This window comes from Rana temporaria, unplaced genomic scaffold (genome assembly GCF_905171775.1).
Source record: "Rana temporaria unplaced genomic scaffold, aRanTem1.1, whole genome shotgun sequence".
In the NCBI taxonomy this organism is placed as follows: Eukaryota; Metazoa; Chordata; class Amphibia; order Anura; family Ranidae; genus Rana; species Rana temporaria.
In genome coordinates, this window is record NW_024404675.1 from 1 (window position 1) to 18,215 (window position 18,215).

The window sequence follows — 18,215 nt, forward strand, 5'->3', positions numbered from 1 at the left end:
ATTTGAAAGATATTCAAATAGGCTCTAGTTGATGACATCACTGCACATTTAATTTACTTTTGAATGCTAAAAGTATTAAATTCCAACAAATAGTTTGTTCCCTGCTTAGTTATATTGGACCCTGGCCATGTAGAAGATTGATGAAAGTTTAATTGTCCTTGTCCAATGCCAAAATACACTTTTTTTTGCACATAAATACCTTCTACAGATGGGGCTTTTGTTGTTTCCTGTTGTCCTATTGAAAAGAAAGAAAAATTCTACTATTAAATGACATAAAAGAGTTGATTTATTAACAAAAATTCACAACGCCATACACCATCTCAATCTGTATGTTCATTCTGTGTGAGTTTCGGAATTGCTCGTTTTCTTAAGTTTGTTTTCTCTTCTCAATGAATGCTTCTTTTATTATGGCAGAAATAAAATACCACATTTTGGTCACTAAATGGAGCTGAGGAAACACCGAAAATAGACATTGCTTTTTTAACAAGAGAAACAATTTAACAATTGAAGGGGTTGTTAGAAGGAATTAGCAAATAAATGTTACCAATAGTGCTAATTCCCTTTAGTATTCTCTGTAATATTCATACATTTTACCTCTTATTACAAACATGTATATTTTTCTTATGCTCCTCAGCTGAATAAAGTGTCTGTATTAAAAGACTATTCATTCAGAAGAGAAAACACATAGATAATATTTGTTTTAGTCCCATAATGTTTAAAAAATAAAAACTTTTTTTAGAAGAATAAGAATAAAGCCTGAAAATACAGAACAAAAAATCCTGTTTTTTGACAAGGGAACCATGTTAAGATTTTCTAAAGATTGTTTTTGTAAAAAAAATTTTGAAAAACTTTTGTGAAGAAATAAAAAATTATATTGGCTCTATTTTCCCTATGTCTGAATGTGTTTTAGAGATGAATCAAGCTTTTGCATTGTGGTTATGTGCACATGTCTCCAATGCAAATTAATGCCCTTTACATGTACTAGTACATTGCAGAGCTCTTCATTTAAAATGGCAACTCAATGCAGTAAGTCAAAGTAGATACAATACACAACAATTACAGAAGATAGCCTATAGATTTATCAATCTATAGTATATTATTAATACTCAATATATTTTAACATAAGTTAGCTCCATCTATTACCATGTTTCTTTTTTAATTTTTCTCAGAGTTAGAAAGGATTACAACCTCTTTCAGGTTTATATTATTGTCTACGTCACCACTATGGCGATTATCTTTTCTATTTTTTCTAGTGGCCATTGCCCCTGGATTGAAAGTAAGGCATGAGCTCATATTTATAGTTATAACTAGAACAGGAATAAATAGGACATCTTCCAAGGAGACACTTATTTTTGGCAAGCCTTTACTTGTAAGCCTCCAATTATTTGTGGAGGCTTACAAATAAGGTTTTTGAAAGGCTCAAAAGATCAGTTTTACGTAACTAAAATACAAAGTTCAAAGATTTTATATACTTGTTTGTGTTAGAAAACGATAGCAGCACCTTCAAAGTCCCATCAACAATGTTGTATTTTTTGCAGTTTGATATAGCATAAGAGATGATGTGCTGGATTGTGCAGTCCCAACATGAGTTTTAATTTTAAAATCTGAATTATGTTAAAGTGGTAGTAAACTTAAATTTAAAGTTTCTACCTACAGGTAGGCTTATAGTAAGTCTTACCTTTAGGTACGGTTAATATATCCTAAACATGTGCCATTTGAAAGATATTCAAATAGGCTCTAGTTGATGACATCACTGCACATTTAATTTACTTTTGAATGCTAAAAGTATTAAATTCCAACAAATAGTTTGTTCCCTGCTTAGTTATATTGGACCCTGGCCATGTAGAAGATTGATGAAAGTTTAATTGTCCTTGTCCAATGCCAAAATACACTTTTTTTTGCACATAAATACCTTCTACAGATGGGGCTTTTGTTGTTTCCTGTTGTCCTATTGAAAAGAAAGAAAAATTCTACTATTAAATGACATAAAAGAGTTGATTTATTAACAAAAATTCACAACGCCATACACCATCTCAATCTGTATGTTCATTCTGTGTGAGTTTCGGAATTGCTCGTTTTCTTAAGTTTGTTTTCTCTTCTCAATGAATGCTTCTTTTATTATGGCAGAAATAAAATACCACATTTTGGTCACTAAATGGAGCTGAGGAAACACCGAAAATAGACATTGCTTTTTTAACAAGAGAAACAATTTAACAATTGAAGGGGTTGTTAGAAGGAATTAGCAAATAAATGTTACCAATAGTGCTAATTCCCTTTAGTATTCTCTGAAATCCATACATTTTACCTCTTATTACAAACATGTATATTTTTCTTATGCTCCTCAGCTGAATAAAGTGTCTGTATTAAAAGACTATTCATTCAGAAGAGAAAACACATAGATAATATTTGTTTTAGTCCCATAATGTTTAAAAAATAAAAACTTTTTTTAGAAGAATAAGAATAAAGCCTGAAAATACAGAACAAAAAATCCTGTTTTTTGACAAGGGAACCATGTTAAGATTTTCTAAAGATTGATTTTGTGGGAAATTTTTGGAAAAACTTTTGTGAAGAAATAAAAAATTATATTGGCTCTATTTTCCCTATGTCTGAATGTGTTTTAGAGATGAATCAAGCTTTTGCATTGTGGTTATGTGCACATGTCTCCAATGCAAATTAATGCCCTTTACATGTACTAGTACATTGCAGAGCTCTTCATTTAAAATGGCAACTCAATGCAGTAAGTCAAAGTAGATACAATACACAACAATTACAGAAGATAGCCTATAGATTTATCAATCTATAGTATATTATTAATACTCAATATATTTTAACATAAGTTAGCTCCATCTATTACCATGTTTCTTTTTTAATTTTTCTCAGAGTTAGAAAGGATTACAACCTCTTTCAGGTTTATATTATTGTCTACGTCACCACTATGGCGATTATCTTTTCTATTTTTTCTAGTGGCCATTGCCCCTGGATTGAAAGTAAGGCATGAGCTCATATTTATAGTTATAACTAGAACAGGAATAAATAGGACATCTTCCAAGGAGACACTTATTTTTGGCAAGCCTTTACTTGTAAGCCTCCAATTATTTGTGGAGGCTTACAAATAAGGTTTTTGAAAGGCTCAAAAGATCAGTTTTACGTAACTAAAATACAAAGTTCAAAGATTTTATATACTTGTTTGTGTTAGAAAACGATAGCAGCACCTTCAAAGTCCCATCAACAATGTTGTATTTTTTGCAGTTTGATATAGCATAAGAGATGATGTGCTGGATTGTGCAGTCCCAACATGAGTTTTAATTTTAAAATCTGAATTATGTTAAAGTGGTAGTAAACTTAAATTTTAAGTTTCTACCTACAGGTAGGCTTATAGTAAGTCTTACCTTTAGGTACGGTTAATATATCCTAAACATGTGCCATTTGAAAGATATTCAAATAGGCTCTAGTTGATGACATCACTGCACATTTAATTTACTTTTGAATGCTAAAAGTATTAAATTCCAACAAATAGTTTGTTCCCTGCTTAGTTATATTGGACCCTGGCCATGTAGAAGATTGATGAAAGTTTAATTGTCCTTGTCCAATGCCAAAATACACTTTTTTTTGCACATAAATACCTTCTACAGATGGGGCTTTTGTTGTTTCCTGTTGTCCTATTGAAAAGAAAGAAAAATTCTACTATTAAATGACATAAAAGAGTTGATTTATTAACAAAAATTCACAACGCCATACACCATCTCAATCTGTATGTTCATTCTGTGTGAGTTTCGGAATTGCTCGTTTTCTTAAGTTTGTTTTCTCTTCTCAATGAATGCTTCTTTTATTATGGCAGAAATAAAATACCACATTTTGGTCACTAAATGGAGCTGAGGAAACACCGAAAATAGACATTGCTTTTTTAACAAGAGAAACAATTTAACAATTGAAGGGGTTGTTAGAAGGAATTAGCAAATAAATGTTACCAATAGTGCTAATTCCCTTTAGTATTCTCTGAAATCCATACATTTTACCTCTTATTACAAACATGTATATTTTTCTTATGCTCCTCAGCTGAATAAAGTGTCTGTATTAAAAGACTATTCATTCAGAAGAGAAAACACATAGATAATATTTGTTTTAGTCCCATAATGTTTAAAAAATAAAAACTTTTTTTAGAAGAATAAGAATAAAGCCTGAAAATACAGAACAAAAAATCCTGTTTTTTGACAAGGGAACCATGTTAAGATTTTCTAAAGATTGTTTTTGTGGGAAATTTTTGGAAAAACTTTTGTGAAGAAATAAAAAATTATATTGGCTCTATTTTCCCTATGTCTGAATGTGTTTTAGAGATGAATCAAGCTTTTGCATTGTGGTTATGTGCACATGTCTCCAATGCAAATTAATGCCCTTTACATGTACTAGTACATTGCAGAGCTCTTCATTTAAAATGGCAACTCAATGCAGTAAGTCAAAGTAGATACAATACACAACAATTACAGAAGATAGCCTATAGATTTATCAATCTATAGTATATTATTAATACTCAATATATTTTAACATAAGTTAGCTCCATCTATTACCATGTTTCTTTTTTAATTTTTCTCAGAGTTAGAAAGGATTACAACCTCTTTCAGGTTTATATTATTGTCTACGTCACCACTATGGCGATTATCTTTTCTATTTTTTCTAGTGGCCATTGCCCCTGGATTGAAAGTAAGGCATGAGCTCATATTTATAGTTATAACTAGAACAGGAATAAATAGGACATCTTCCAAGGAGACACTTATTTTTGGCAAGCCTTTACTTGTAAGCCTCCAATTATTTGTGGAGGCTTACAAATAAGGTTTTTGAAAGGCTCAAAAGATCAGTTTTACGTAACTAAAATACAAAGTTCAAAGATTTTATATACTTGTTTGTGTTAGAAAACGATAGCAGCACCTTCAAAGTCCCATCAACAATGTTGTATTTTTTGCAGTTTGATATAGCATAAGAGATGATGTGCTGGATTGTGCAGTCCCAACATGAGTTTTAATTTTAAAATCTGAATTATGTTAAAGTGGTAGTAAACTTAAATTTTAAGTTTCTACCTACAGGTAGGCTTATAGTAAGTCTTACCTTTAGGTACGGTTAATATATCCTAAACATGTGCCATTTGAAAGATATTCAAATAGGCTCTAGTTGATGACATCACTGCACATTTAATTTACTTTTGAATGCTAAAAGTATTAAATTCCAACAAATAGTTTGTTCCCTGCTTAGTTATATTGGACCCTGGCCATGTAGAAGATTGATGAAAGTTTAATTGTCCTTGTCCAATGCCAAAATACACTTTTTTTTGCACATAAATACCTTCTACAGATGGGGCTTTTGTTGTTTCCTGTTGTCCTATTGAAAAGAAAGAAAAATTCTACTATTAAATGACATAAAAGAGTTGATTTATTAACAAAAATTCACAACGCCATACACCATCTCAATCTGTATGTTCATTCTGTGTGAGTTTCGGAATTGCTCGTTTTCTTAAGTTTGTTTTCTCTTCTCAATGAATGCTTCTTTTATTATGGCAGAAATAAAATACCACATTTTGGTCACTAAATGGAGCTGAGGAAACACCGAAAATAGACATTGCTTTTTTAACAAGAGAAACAATTTAACAATTGAAGGGGTTGTTAGAAGGAATTAGCAAATAAATGTTACCAATAGTGCTAATTCCCTTTAGTATTCTCTGAAATCCATACATTTTACCTCTTATTACAAACATGTATATTTTTCTTATGCTCCTCAGCTGAATAAAGTGTCTGTATTAAAAGACTATTCATTCAGAAGAGAAAACACATAGATAATATTTGTTTTAGTCCCATAATGTTTAAAAAATAAAAACTTTTTTTTAGAAGAATAAGAATAAAGCCTGAAAATACAGAACAACAAAATCCTGTTTTTTGACAAGGGAACCATGTTAAGATTTTCTAAAGATTGTTTTTGTGGGAAATTTTTTGAAAAACTTTTGTGAAGAAATAAAAAATTATATTGGCTCTATTTTCCCTATGTCTGAATGTGTTTTAGAGATGAATCAAGCTTTTGCATTGTGGTTATGTGCACATGTCTCCAATGCAAATTAATGCCCTTTACATGTACTAGTACATTGCAGAGCTCTTCATTTAAAATGGCAACTCAATGCAGTAAGTCAAAGTAGATACAATACACAACAATTACAGAAGATAGCCTATAGATTTATCTATCTATAGTATATTATTAATACTCAATATATTTTAACATAAGTTAGCTCCATCTATTACCATGTTTCTTTTTTCATTTTTCTCAGAGTTAGAAAGGATTACAACCTCTTTCAGGTTTATATTATTGTCTACGTCACCACTATGGCGATTATCTTTTCTATTTTTTCTAGTGGCCATTGCCCCTGGATTGAAAGTAAGGCATGAGCTCATATTTATAGTTATAACTAGAACAGGAATAAATAGGACATCTTCCAAGGAGACACTTATTTTTGGCAAGCCTTTACTTGTAAGCCTCCAATTATTTGTGGAGGCTTACAAATAAGGTTTTTGAAAGGCTCAAAAGATCAGTTTTACGTAACTAAAATACAAAGTTCAAAGATTTTATATACTTGTTTGTGTTAGAAAACGATAGCAGCACCTTCAAAGTCCCATCAACAATGTTGTATTTTTTGCAGTTTGATATAGCATAAGAGATGATGTGCTGGATTGTGCAGTCCCAACATGAGTTTTAATTTTAAAATCTGAATTATGTTAAAGTGGTAGTAAACTTAAATTTTAAGTTTCTACCTACAGGTAGGCTTATAGTAAGTCTTACCTTTAGGTACGGTTAATATATCCTAAACATGTGCCATTTGAAAGATATTCAAATAGGCTCTAGTTGATGACATCACTGCACATTTAATTTACTTTTGAATGCTAAAAGTATTAAATTCCAACAAATAGTTTGTTCCCTGCTTAGTTATATTGGACCCTGGCCATGTAGAAGATTGATGAAAGTTTAATTGTCCTTGTCCAATGCCAAAATACACTTTTTTTGCACATAAATACCTTCTACAGATGGGGCTTTTGTTGTTTCCTGTTGTCCTATTGAAAAGAAAGAAAAATTCTACTATTAAATGACATAAAAGAGTTGATTTATTAACAAAAATTCACAACGCCATACACCATCTCAATCTGTATGTTCATTCTGTGTGAGTTTCGGAATTGCTCGTTTTCTTAAGTTTGTTTTCTCTTCTCAATGAATGCTTCTTTTATTATGGCAGAAATAAAATACCACATTTTGGTCACTAAATGGAGCTGAGGAAACACCGAAAATAGACATTGCTTTTTTAACAAGAGAAACAATTTAACAATTGAAGGGGTTGTTAGAAGGAATTAGCAAATAAATGTTACCAATAGTGCTAATTCCCTTTAGTATTCTCTGAAATCCATACATTTTACCTCTTATTACAAACATGTATATTTTTCTTATGCTCCTCAGCTGAATAAAGTGTCTGTATTAAAAGACTATTCATTCAGAAGAGAAAACACATAGATAATATTTGTTTTAGTCCCATAATGTTTAAAAAATAAAAACTTTTTTTAGAAGAATAAGAATAAAGCCTGAAAATACAGAACAAAAAAATCCTGTTTTTTGACAAGGGAACCATGTTAAGATTTTCTAAAGATTGTTTTTGTGGGAAATTTTTTGAAAAACTTTTGTGAAGAAATAAAAAATTATATTGGCTCTATTTTCCCTATGTCTGAATGTGTTTTAGAGATGAATCAAGCTTTTGCATTGTGGTTATGTGCACATGTCTCCAATGCAAATTAATGCCCTTTACATGTACTAGTACATTGCAGAGCTCTTCATTTAAAATGGCAACTCAATGCAGTAAGTCAAAGTAGATACAATACACAACAATTACAGAAGATAGCCTATAGATTTATCAATCTATAGTATATTATTAATACTCAATATATTTTAACATAAGTTAGCTCCATCTATTACCATGTTTCTTTTTTAATTTTTCTCAGAGTTAGAAAGGATTACAACCTCTTTCAGGTTTATATTATTGTCTACGTCACCACTATGGCGATTATCTTTTCTATTTTTTCTAGTGGCCATTGCCCCTGGATTGAAAGTAAGGCATGAGCTCATATTTATAGTTATAACTAGAACAGGAATAAATAGGACATCTTCCAAGGAGACACTTATTTTTGGCAAGCCTTTACTTGTAAGCCTCCAATTATTTGTGGAGGCTTACAAATAAGGTTTTTGAAAGGCTCAAAAGATCAGTTTTACGTAACTAAAATACAAAGTTCAAAGATTTTATATACTTGTTTGTGTTAGAAAACGATAGCAGCACCTTCAAAGTCCCATCAACAATGTTGTATTTTTTGCAGTTTGATATAGCATAAGAGATGATGTGCTGGATTGTGCAGTCCCAACATGAGTTTTAATTTTAAAATCTGAATTATGTTAAAGTGGTAGTAAACTTAAATTTTAAGTTTCTACCTACAGGTAGGCTTATAGTAAGTCTTACCTTTAGGTACGGTTAATATATCCTAAACATGTGCCATTTGAAAGATATTCAAATAGGCTCTAGTTGATGACATCACTGCACATTTAATTTACTTTTGAATGCTAAAAGTATTAAATTCCAACAAATAGTTTGTTCCCTGCTTAGTTATATTGGACCCTGGCCATGTAGAAGATTGATGAAAGTTTAATTGTCCTTGTCCAATGCCAAAATACACTTTTTTTTGCACATAAATACCTTCTACAGATGGGGCTTTTGTTGTTTCCTGTTGTCCTATTGAAAAGAAAGAAAAATTCTACTATTAAATGACATAAAAGAGTTGATTTATTAACAAAAATTCACAACGCCATACACCATCTCAATCTGTATGTTCATTCTGTGTGAGTTTCGGAATTGCTCGTTTTCTTAAGTTTGTTTTCTCTTCTCAATGAATGCTTCTTTTATTATGGCAGAAATAAAATACCACATTTTGGTCACTAAATGGAGCTGAGGAAACACCGAAAATAGACATTGCTTTTTTAACAAGAGAAACAATTTAACAATTGAAGGGGTTGTTAGAAGGAATTAGCAAATAAATGTTACCAATAGTGCTAATTCCCTTTAGTATTCTCTGAAATCCATACATTTTACCTCTTATTACAAACATGTATATTTTTCTTATGCTCCTCAGCTGAATAAAGTGTCTGTATTAAAAGACTATTCATTCAGAAGAGAAAACACATAGATAATATTTGTTTTAGTCCCATAATGTTTAAAAAATAAAAACTTTTTTTAGAAGAATAAGAATAAAGCCTGAAAATACAGAACAAAAAATCCTGTTTTTTGACAAGGGAACCATGTTAAGATTTTCTAAAGATTGTTTTTGTGGGAAATTTTTGGAAAAACTTTTGTGAAGAAATAAAAAATTATATTGGCTCTATTTTCCCTATGTCTGAATGTGTTTTAGAGATGAATCAAGCTTTTGCATTGTGGTTATGTGCACATGTCTCCAATGCAAATTAATGCCCTTTACATGTACTAGTACATTGCAGAGCTCTTCATTTAAAATGGCAACTCAATGCAGTAAGTCAAAGTAGATACAATACACAACAATTACAGAAGATAGCCTATAGATTTATCAATCTATAGTATATTATTAATACTCAATATATTTTAACATAAGTTAGCTCCATCTATTACCATGTTTCTTTTTTAATTTTTCTCAGAGTTAGAAAGGATTACAACCTCTTTCAGGTTTATATTATTGTCTACGTCACCACTATGGCGATTATCTTTTCTATTTTTTCTAGTGGCCATTGCCCCTGGATTGAAAGTAAGGCATGAGCTCATATTTATAGTTATAACTAGAACAGGAATAAATAGGACATCTTCCAAGGAGACACTTATTTTTGGCAAGCCTTTACTTGTAAGCCTCCAATTATTTGTGGAGGCTTACAAATAAGGTTTTTGAAAGGCTCAAAAGATCAGTTTTACGTAACTAAAATACAAAGTTCAAAGATTTTATATACTTGTTTGTGTTAGAAAACGATAGCAGCACCTTCAAAGTCCCATCAACAATGTTGTATTTTTTGCAGTTTGATATAGCATAAGAGATGATGTGCTGGATTGTGCAGTCCCAACATGAGTTTTAATTTTAAAATCTGAATTATGTTAAAGTGGTAGTAAACTTAAATTTAAAGTTTCTACCTACACGTAGGCTTATAGTAAGTCTTACCTTTAGGTACGGTTAATATATCCTAAACATGTGCCATTTGAAAGATATTCAAATAGGCTCTAGTTGATGACATCACTGCACATTTAATTTACTTTTGAATGCTAAAAGTATTAAATTCAACAAATAGTTTGTTCCCTGCTTAGTTCTATTGGACCCTGGCCATGTAGAAGATTGATGAAAGTTTAATTGTCCTTGTCCAATGCCAAAATACACTTTTTTTTGCACATAAATACCTTCTACAGATGGGGCTTTTGTTGTTTCCTGTTCTCCTATTGAAAAGAAAGAAAAATTCTACTATTAAATGACATAAAAGAGTTGATTTATTAACAACAATTCACAACGCCATACACCATCTCAATCTGTATGTTCATTCTGTGTGAGTTTCGGAATTGCTCGTTTTCTTAAGTTTGTTTTCTCTTCTCAATGAATGCTTCTTTTATTATGGCAGAAATAAAATACCACATTTTGGTCACTAAATGGAGCTGAGGAAACACCGAAAATAGACATTGCTTTTTTAACAAGAGAAACAATTTAACAATTGAAGGGGTTGTTAGAAGGAATTAGCAAATAAATGTTACCAATAGTGCTAATTCCCTTTAGTATTCTCTGAAATCCATACATTTTACCTCTTATTACAAACATGTATATTTTTCTTATGCTCCTCAGCTGAATAAAGTGTCTGTATTAAAAGACTATTCATTCAGAAGAGAAAACACATAGATAATATTTGTTTTAGTCCCATAATGTTTAAAAAATAAAAACTTTTTTTTAGAAGAATAAGAATAAAGCCTGAAAATACAGAACAAAAAATCCTGTTTTTTGACAAGGGAACCATGTTAAGATTTTCTAAAGATTGTTTTTGTGGGAAATTTTTTGAAAAACTTTTGTGAAGAAATAAAAAATTATATTGGCTCTATTTTCCCTATGTCTGAATGTGTTTTAGAGATGAATCAAGCTTTTGCATTGTGGTTATGTGCACATGTCTCCAATGCAAATTAATGCCCTTTACATGTACTAGTACATTGCAGAGCTCTTCATTTAAAATGGCAACTCAATGCAGTAAGTCAAAGTAGATACAATACACAACAATTACAGAAGATAGCCTATAGATTTATCTATCTATAGTATATTATTAATACTCAATATATTTTAACATAAGTTAGCTCCATCTATTACCATGTTTCTTTTTTAATTTTTCTCAGAGTTAGAAAGGATTACAACCTCTTTCAGGTTTATATTATTGTCTACGTCACCACTATGGCGATTATCTTTTCTATTTTTTCTAGTGGCCATTGCCCCTGGATTGAAAGTAAGGCATGAGCTCATATTTATAGTTATAACTAGAACAGGAATAAATAGGACATCTTCCAAGGAGACACTTATTTTTGGCAAGCCTTTACTTGTAAGCCTCCAATTATTTGTGGAGGCTTACAAATAAGGTTTTTGAAAGGCTCAAAAGATCAGTTTTACGTAACTAAAATACAAAGTTCAAAGATTTTATATACTTGTTTGTGTTAGAAAACGATAGCAGCACCTTCAAAGTCCCATCAACAATGTTGTATTTTTTGCAGTTTGATATAGCATAAGAGATGATGTGCTGGATTGTGCAGTCCCAACATGAGTTTTAATTTTAAAATCTGAATTATGTTAAAGTGGTAGTAAACTTAAATTTTAAGTTTCTACCTACAGGTAGGCTTATAGTAAGTCTTACCTTTAGGTACGGTTAATATATCCTAAACATGTGCCATTTGAAAGATATTCAAATAGGCTCTAGTTGATGACATCACTGCACATTTAATTTACTTTTGAATGCTAAAAGTATTAAATTCCAACAAATAGTTTGTTCCCTGCTTAGTTATATTGGACCCTGGCCATGTAGAAGATTGATGAAAGTTTAATTGTCCTTGTCCAATGCCAAAATACACTTTTTTTGCACATAAATACCTTCTACAGATGGGGCTTTTGTTGTTTCCTGTTGTCCTATTGAAAAGAAAGAAAAATTCTACTATTAAATGACATAAAAGAGTTGATTTATTAACAAAAATTCACAACGCCATACACCATCTCAATCTGTATGTTCATTCTGTGTGAGTTTCGGAATTGCTCGTTTTCTTAAGTTTGTTTTCTCTTCTCAATGAATGCTTCTTTTATTATGGCAGAAATAAAATACCACATTTTGGTCACTAAATGGAGCTGAGGAAACACCGAAAATAGACATTGCTTTTTTAACAAGAGAAACAATTTAACAATTGAAGGGGTTGTTAGAAGGAATTAGCAAATAAATGTTACCAATAGTGCTAATTCCCTTTAGTATTCTCTGAAATCCATACATTTTACCTCTTATTACAAACATGTATATTTTTCTTATGCTCCTCAGCTGAATAAAGTGTCTGTATTAAAAGACTATTCATTCAGAAGAGAAAACACATAGATAATATTTGTTTTAGTCCCATAATGTTTAAAAAATAAAAACTTTTTTTAGAAGAATAAGAATAAAGCCTGAAAATACAGAACAAAAAATCCTGTTTTTTGAAAAGGGAACCATGTTAAGATTTTCTAAAGATTGTTTTTGTGGGAAATTTTTTGAAAAACTTTTGTGAAGAAATAAAAAATTATATTGGCTCTATTTTCCCTATGTCTGAATGTGTTTTAGAGATGAATCAAGCTTTTGCATTGTGGTTATGTGCACATGTCTCCAATGCAAATTAATGCCCTTTACATGTACTAGTACATTGCAGAGCTCTTCATTTAAAATGGCAACTCAATGCAGTAAGTCAAAGTAGATACAATACACAACAATTACAGAAGATAGCCTATAGATTTATCAATCTATAGTATATTATTAATACTCAATATATTTTAACATAAGTTAGCTCCATCTATTACCATGTTTCTTTTTTAATTTTTCTCAGAGTTAGAAAGGATTACAACCTCTTTCAGGTTTATATTATTGTCTACGTCACCACTATGGCGATTATCTTTTCTATTTTTTCTAGTGGCCATTGCCCCTGGATTGAAAGTAAGGCATGAGCTCATATTTATAGTTATAACTAGAACAGGAATAAATAGGACATCTTCCAAGGAGACACTTATTTTTGGCAAGCCTTTACTTGTAAGCCTCCAATTATTTGTGGAGGCTTACAAATAAGGTTTTTGAAAGGCTCAAAAGATCAGTTTTACGTAACTAAAATACAAAGTTCAAAGATTTTATATACTTGTTTGTGTTAGAAAACGATAGCAGCACCTTCAAAGTCCCATCAACAATGTTGTATTTTTTGCAGTTTGATATAGCATAAGAGATGATGTGCTGGATTGTGCAGTCCCAACATGAGTTTTAATTTTAAAATCTGAATTATGTTAAAGTGGTAGTAAACTTAAATTTTAAGTTTCTACCTACAGGTAGGCTTATAGTAAGTCTTACCTTTAGGTACGGTTAATATATCCTAAACATGTGCCATTTGAAAGATATTCAAATAGGCTCTAGTTGATGACATCACTGCACATTTAATTTACTTTTGAATGCTAAAAGTATTAAATTCCAACAAATAGTTTGTTCCCTGCTTAGTTATATTGGACCCTGGCCATGTAGAAGATTGATGAAAGTTTAATTGTCCTTGTCCAATGCCAAAATACACTTTTTTTTGCACATAAATACCTTCTACAGATGGGGCTTTTGTTGTTTCCTGTTGTCCTATTGAAAAGAAAGAAAAATTCTACTATTAAATGACATAAAAGAGTTGATTTATTAACAAAAATTCACAACGCCATACACCATCTCAATCTGTATGTTCATTCTGTGTGAGTTTCGGAATTGCTCGTTTTCTTAAGTTTGTTTTCTCTTCTCAATGAATGCTTCTTTTATTATGGCAGAAATAAAATACCACATTTTGGTCACTAAATGGAGCTGAGGAAACACCGAAAATAGACATTGCTTTTTTAACAAGAGAAACAATTTAACAATTGAAGGGGTTGTTAGAAGGAATTAGCAAATAAATGTTACCAATAGTGCTAATTCCCTTTAGTATTCTCTGAAATCCATACATTTTACCTCTTATTACAAACATGTATATTTTTCTTATGCTCCTCAGCTGAATAAAGTGTCTGTATTAAAAGACTATTCATTCAGAAGAGAAAACACATAGATAATATTTGTTTTAGTCCCATAATGTTTAAAAAATAAAAACTTTTTTTAGAAGAATAAGAATAAAGCCTGAAAATACAGAACAAAAAATCCTGTTTTTTGACAAGGGAACCATGTTATGATTTTCTAAAGATTGTTTTTGTGGGAAATTTTTGAAAAACTTTTGTGAAGAAATAAAAAATTATATTGGCTCTATTTTCCCTATGTCTGAATGTGTTTTAGAGATGAATCAAGCTTTTGCATTGTGGTTATGTGCACATGTCTCCAATGAAAATTAATTCCCTTTACATGTACTAGTACATTGCAGAGCACTTCATTTAAAATGGCAACTCAATGCAGTAAGTCAAAGTAGATACAATACACAACAATTACAGAAGATAGCCTATAGATTTATCTATCTATAGTATATTATTAATACTCAATATATTTTAACATAAGTTAGCTCCATCTATTACCATTTTTCTTTTTTAATTTTTCTCAGAGTTAGAAAGGATTACAACCTCTTTCAGGTTTATATTATTGTCTACGTCACCACTATGGCGATTATCTTTTCTATTTTTTCTAGTGGCCATTGCCCCTGGATTGAAAGTAAGGCATGAGCTCATATTTATAGTTATAACTAGAACAGGAATAAATAGGACATCTTCCAAGGAGACACTTATTTTTGGCAAGCCTTTACTTGTAAGCCTCCAATTATTTGTGGAGGCTTACAAATAAGGTTTTTGAAAGGCTCAAAAGATCAGTTTTACGTAACTAAAATACAAAGTTCAAAGATTTTATATACTTGTTTGTGTTAGAAAACGATAGCAGCACCTTCAAAGTCCCATCAACAATGTTGTATTTTTTGCAGTTTGATATAGCATAAGAGATGATGTGCTGGATTGTGCAGTCCCAACATGAGTTTTGATTTTAAAATCTGAATTATGTTAAAGTGGTAGTAAACTTAAATTTAAAGTTTCTACCTACAGGTAGGCTTATAGTAAGTCTTACCTTTAGGTACGGTTAATATATCCTAAACATGTGCCATTTGAAAGATATTCAAATAGGCTCTAGTTGATGACATCACTGCACATTTAATTTACTTTTGAATGCTAAAAGTATTAAATTTCAACAAATAGTTTGTTCCCTGCTTAGTTATATTGGACCCTGGCCATGTAGAAGATTGATGAAAGTTTAATTGTCCTTGTCCAATGCCAAAATACACTTTTTTTTGCACATAAATACCTTCTACAGATGGGGCTTTTGTTGTTTCCTTTACTCCTATTGAAAAGAAAGAAAAATTCTACTATTAAATGACATAAAAGAGTTGATTTATTAACAAAAATTCACAACGCCATACACCATCTCAATCTGTATGTTCATTCTGTGTGAGTTTCGGAATTGCTCGTTTTCTTAAGTTTGTTTTCTCTTCTCAATGAATGCTTCTTTTATTATGGCAGAAATAAAATACCACATTTTGGTCACTAAATGGAGCTGAGGAAACACCGAAAATAGACATTGCTTTTTTAACAAGAGAAACAATTTAACAATTGAAGGGGTTGTTAGAAGGAATTAGCAAATAAATGTTACCAATAGTGCTAATTCCCTTTAGTATTCTCTGAAATCCATACATTTTACCTCTTATTACAAACATGTATATTTTTCTTATGCTCCTCAGCTGAATAAAGTGTCTGTATTAAAAGACTATTCATTCAGAAGAGAAAACACATAGATAATATTTGTTTTAGTCCCATAATGTTTAAAAAATAAAAACTTTTTTTAGAAGAATAAGAATAAAGCCTGAAAATACAGAACAAAAAATCCTGTTTTTTGACAAGGGAACCATGTTATGATTTTCTAAAGATTGTTTTTGTGGGAAATTTTTTGAAAAACTTTTGTGAAGAAATAAAAAATTATATTGGCTCTATTTTCCCTATGTCTGAATGTGTTTTAGAGATGAATCAAGCTTTTGCATTGTGGTTATGTGCACATGTCTCCAATGCAAATTAATGCCCTTTACATGTACTAGTACATTGCAGAGCTCTTCATTTAAAATGGCAACTCAATGCAGTAAGTCAAAGTAGATACAATACACAACAATTACAGAAGATAGCCTATAGATTTATCAATCTATAGTATATTATTAATACTCAATATATTTTAACATAAGTTAGCTCCATCTATTACCATGTTTCTTTTTTAATTTTTCTCAGAGTTAGAAAGGATTACAACCTCTTTCAGGTTTATATTATTGTCTACGTCACCACTATGGCGATTATCTTTTCTATTTTTTCTAGTGGCCATTGCCCCTGGATTGAAAGTAAGGCATGAGCTCATATTTATAGTTATAACTAGAACAGGAATAAATAGGACATCTTCCAAGGAGACACTTATTTTTGGCAAGCCTTTACTTGTAAGCCTCCAATTATTTGTGGAGGCTTACAAATAAGGTTTTTGAAAGGCTCAAAAGATCAGTTTTACGTAACTAAAATACAAAGTTCAAAGATTTTATATACTTGTTTGTGTTAGAAAACGATAGCAGCACCTTCAAAGTCCCATCAACAATGTTGTATTTTTTGCAGTTTGATATAGCATAAGAGATGATGTGCTGGATTGTGCAGTCCCAACATGAGTTTTAATTTTAAAATCTGAATTATGTTAAAGTGGTAGTAAACTTAAATTTAAAGTTTCTACCTACAGGTAGGCTTATAGTAAGTCTTACCTTTAGGTACGGTTAATATATCCTAAACATGTGCCATTTGAAAGATATTCAAATAGGCTCTAGTTGATGACATCACTGCACATTTAATTTACTTTTGAATGCTAAAAGTATTAAATTCCAACAAATAGTTTGTTCCCTGCTTAGTTATATTGGACCCTGGCCATGTAGAAGATTGATGAAAGTTTAATTGTCCTTGTCCAATGCCAAAATACACTTATTTTGCACATAAATACCTTCTACAGATGGGGCTTTTGTTGTTTCCTGTTGTCCTATTGAAAAGAAAGAAAAATTCTACTATTAAATGACATAAAAGAGTTGATTTATTAACAAAAATTCACAACGCCATACACCATCTCAATCTGTATGTTCATTCTGTGTGAGTTTCGGAATTGCTAGTTTTCTTAAGTTTGTTTTCTCTTCTCAATGAATGCTTCTTTTATTATGGCAGAAATAAAATACCACATTTTGGTCACTAAATGGAGCTGAGGAAACACCGAAAATAGACATTGCTTTTTTAACAAGAGAAACAATTTAACAATTGAAGGGGTTGTTAGAAGGAATTAGCAAATAAATGTTACCAATAGTGCTAATTCCCTTTAGTATTCTCTGAAATCCATACATTTTACCTCTTATTACAAACATGTATATTTTTCTTATGCTCCTCAGCTGAATAAAGTGTCTGTATTAAAAGACTATTCATTCAGAAGAGAAAACACATAGATAATATTTGTTTTAGTCCCATAATGTTTAAAAAATAAAAACTTTTTTTAGAAGAATAAGAATAAAGCCTGAAAATACAGAACAAAAAATCCTGTTTTTTGACAAGGGAACCATGTTATGATTTTCTAAAGATTGTTTTTGTGGGAAATTTTTTGAAAAACTTTTGTGAAGAAATAAAAAATTATATTGGCTCTATTTTCCCTATGTCTGAATGTGTTTTAGAGATGAATCAAGCTTTTGCATTGTGGTTATGTGCACATGTCTCCAATAAAAATTAATTCCCTTTACATGTACTAGTACATTGCAGAGCACTTCATTTAAAATGGCAACTCAATGCAGTAAGTCAAAGTAGATACAATACACAACAATTACAGAAGATAGCCTATAGATTTATCTATCTATAGTATATTATTAATAC

At 30.8% G+C, this 18,215-nt stretch overlaps 1 protein-coding gene across 1 annotated transcript in view; it reads right to left on the minus strand.

Annotated features, from left to right (window-relative positions):
- Positions 1 to 6: 6 nt before the first annotated feature.
- The window catches only part of LOC120923006 (retinitis pigmentosa 1-like 1 protein), a gene marked incomplete at its 5' end in the record, with an annotated part of 44,255 nt that continues 26,046 nt past the window's right edge, over positions 7 to 18,215 (minus strand). The window contains 11 exons of the mRNA XM_040334866.1: positions 7 to 235; positions 1,913 to 1,948; positions 3,624 to 3,659; positions 5,335 to 5,370; positions 7,047 to 7,082; positions 8,759 to 8,794; positions 10,469 to 10,504; positions 12,180 to 12,215; positions 13,891 to 13,926; positions 15,601 to 15,636; positions 17,311 to 17,346. Of these exons, the coding sequence (XP_040190800.1) occupies positions 54 to 235; positions 1,913 to 1,948; positions 3,624 to 3,659; positions 5,335 to 5,370; positions 7,047 to 7,082; positions 8,759 to 8,794; positions 10,469 to 10,504; positions 12,180 to 12,215; positions 13,891 to 13,926; positions 15,601 to 15,636; positions 17,311 to 17,346 (542 nt within the window). The remainder of the gene's footprint in view (positions 236 to 1,912; positions 1,949 to 3,623; positions 3,660 to 5,334; positions 5,371 to 7,046; positions 7,083 to 8,758; positions 8,795 to 10,468; positions 10,505 to 12,179; positions 12,216 to 13,890; positions 13,927 to 15,600; positions 15,637 to 17,310; positions 17,347 to 18,215) is intronic.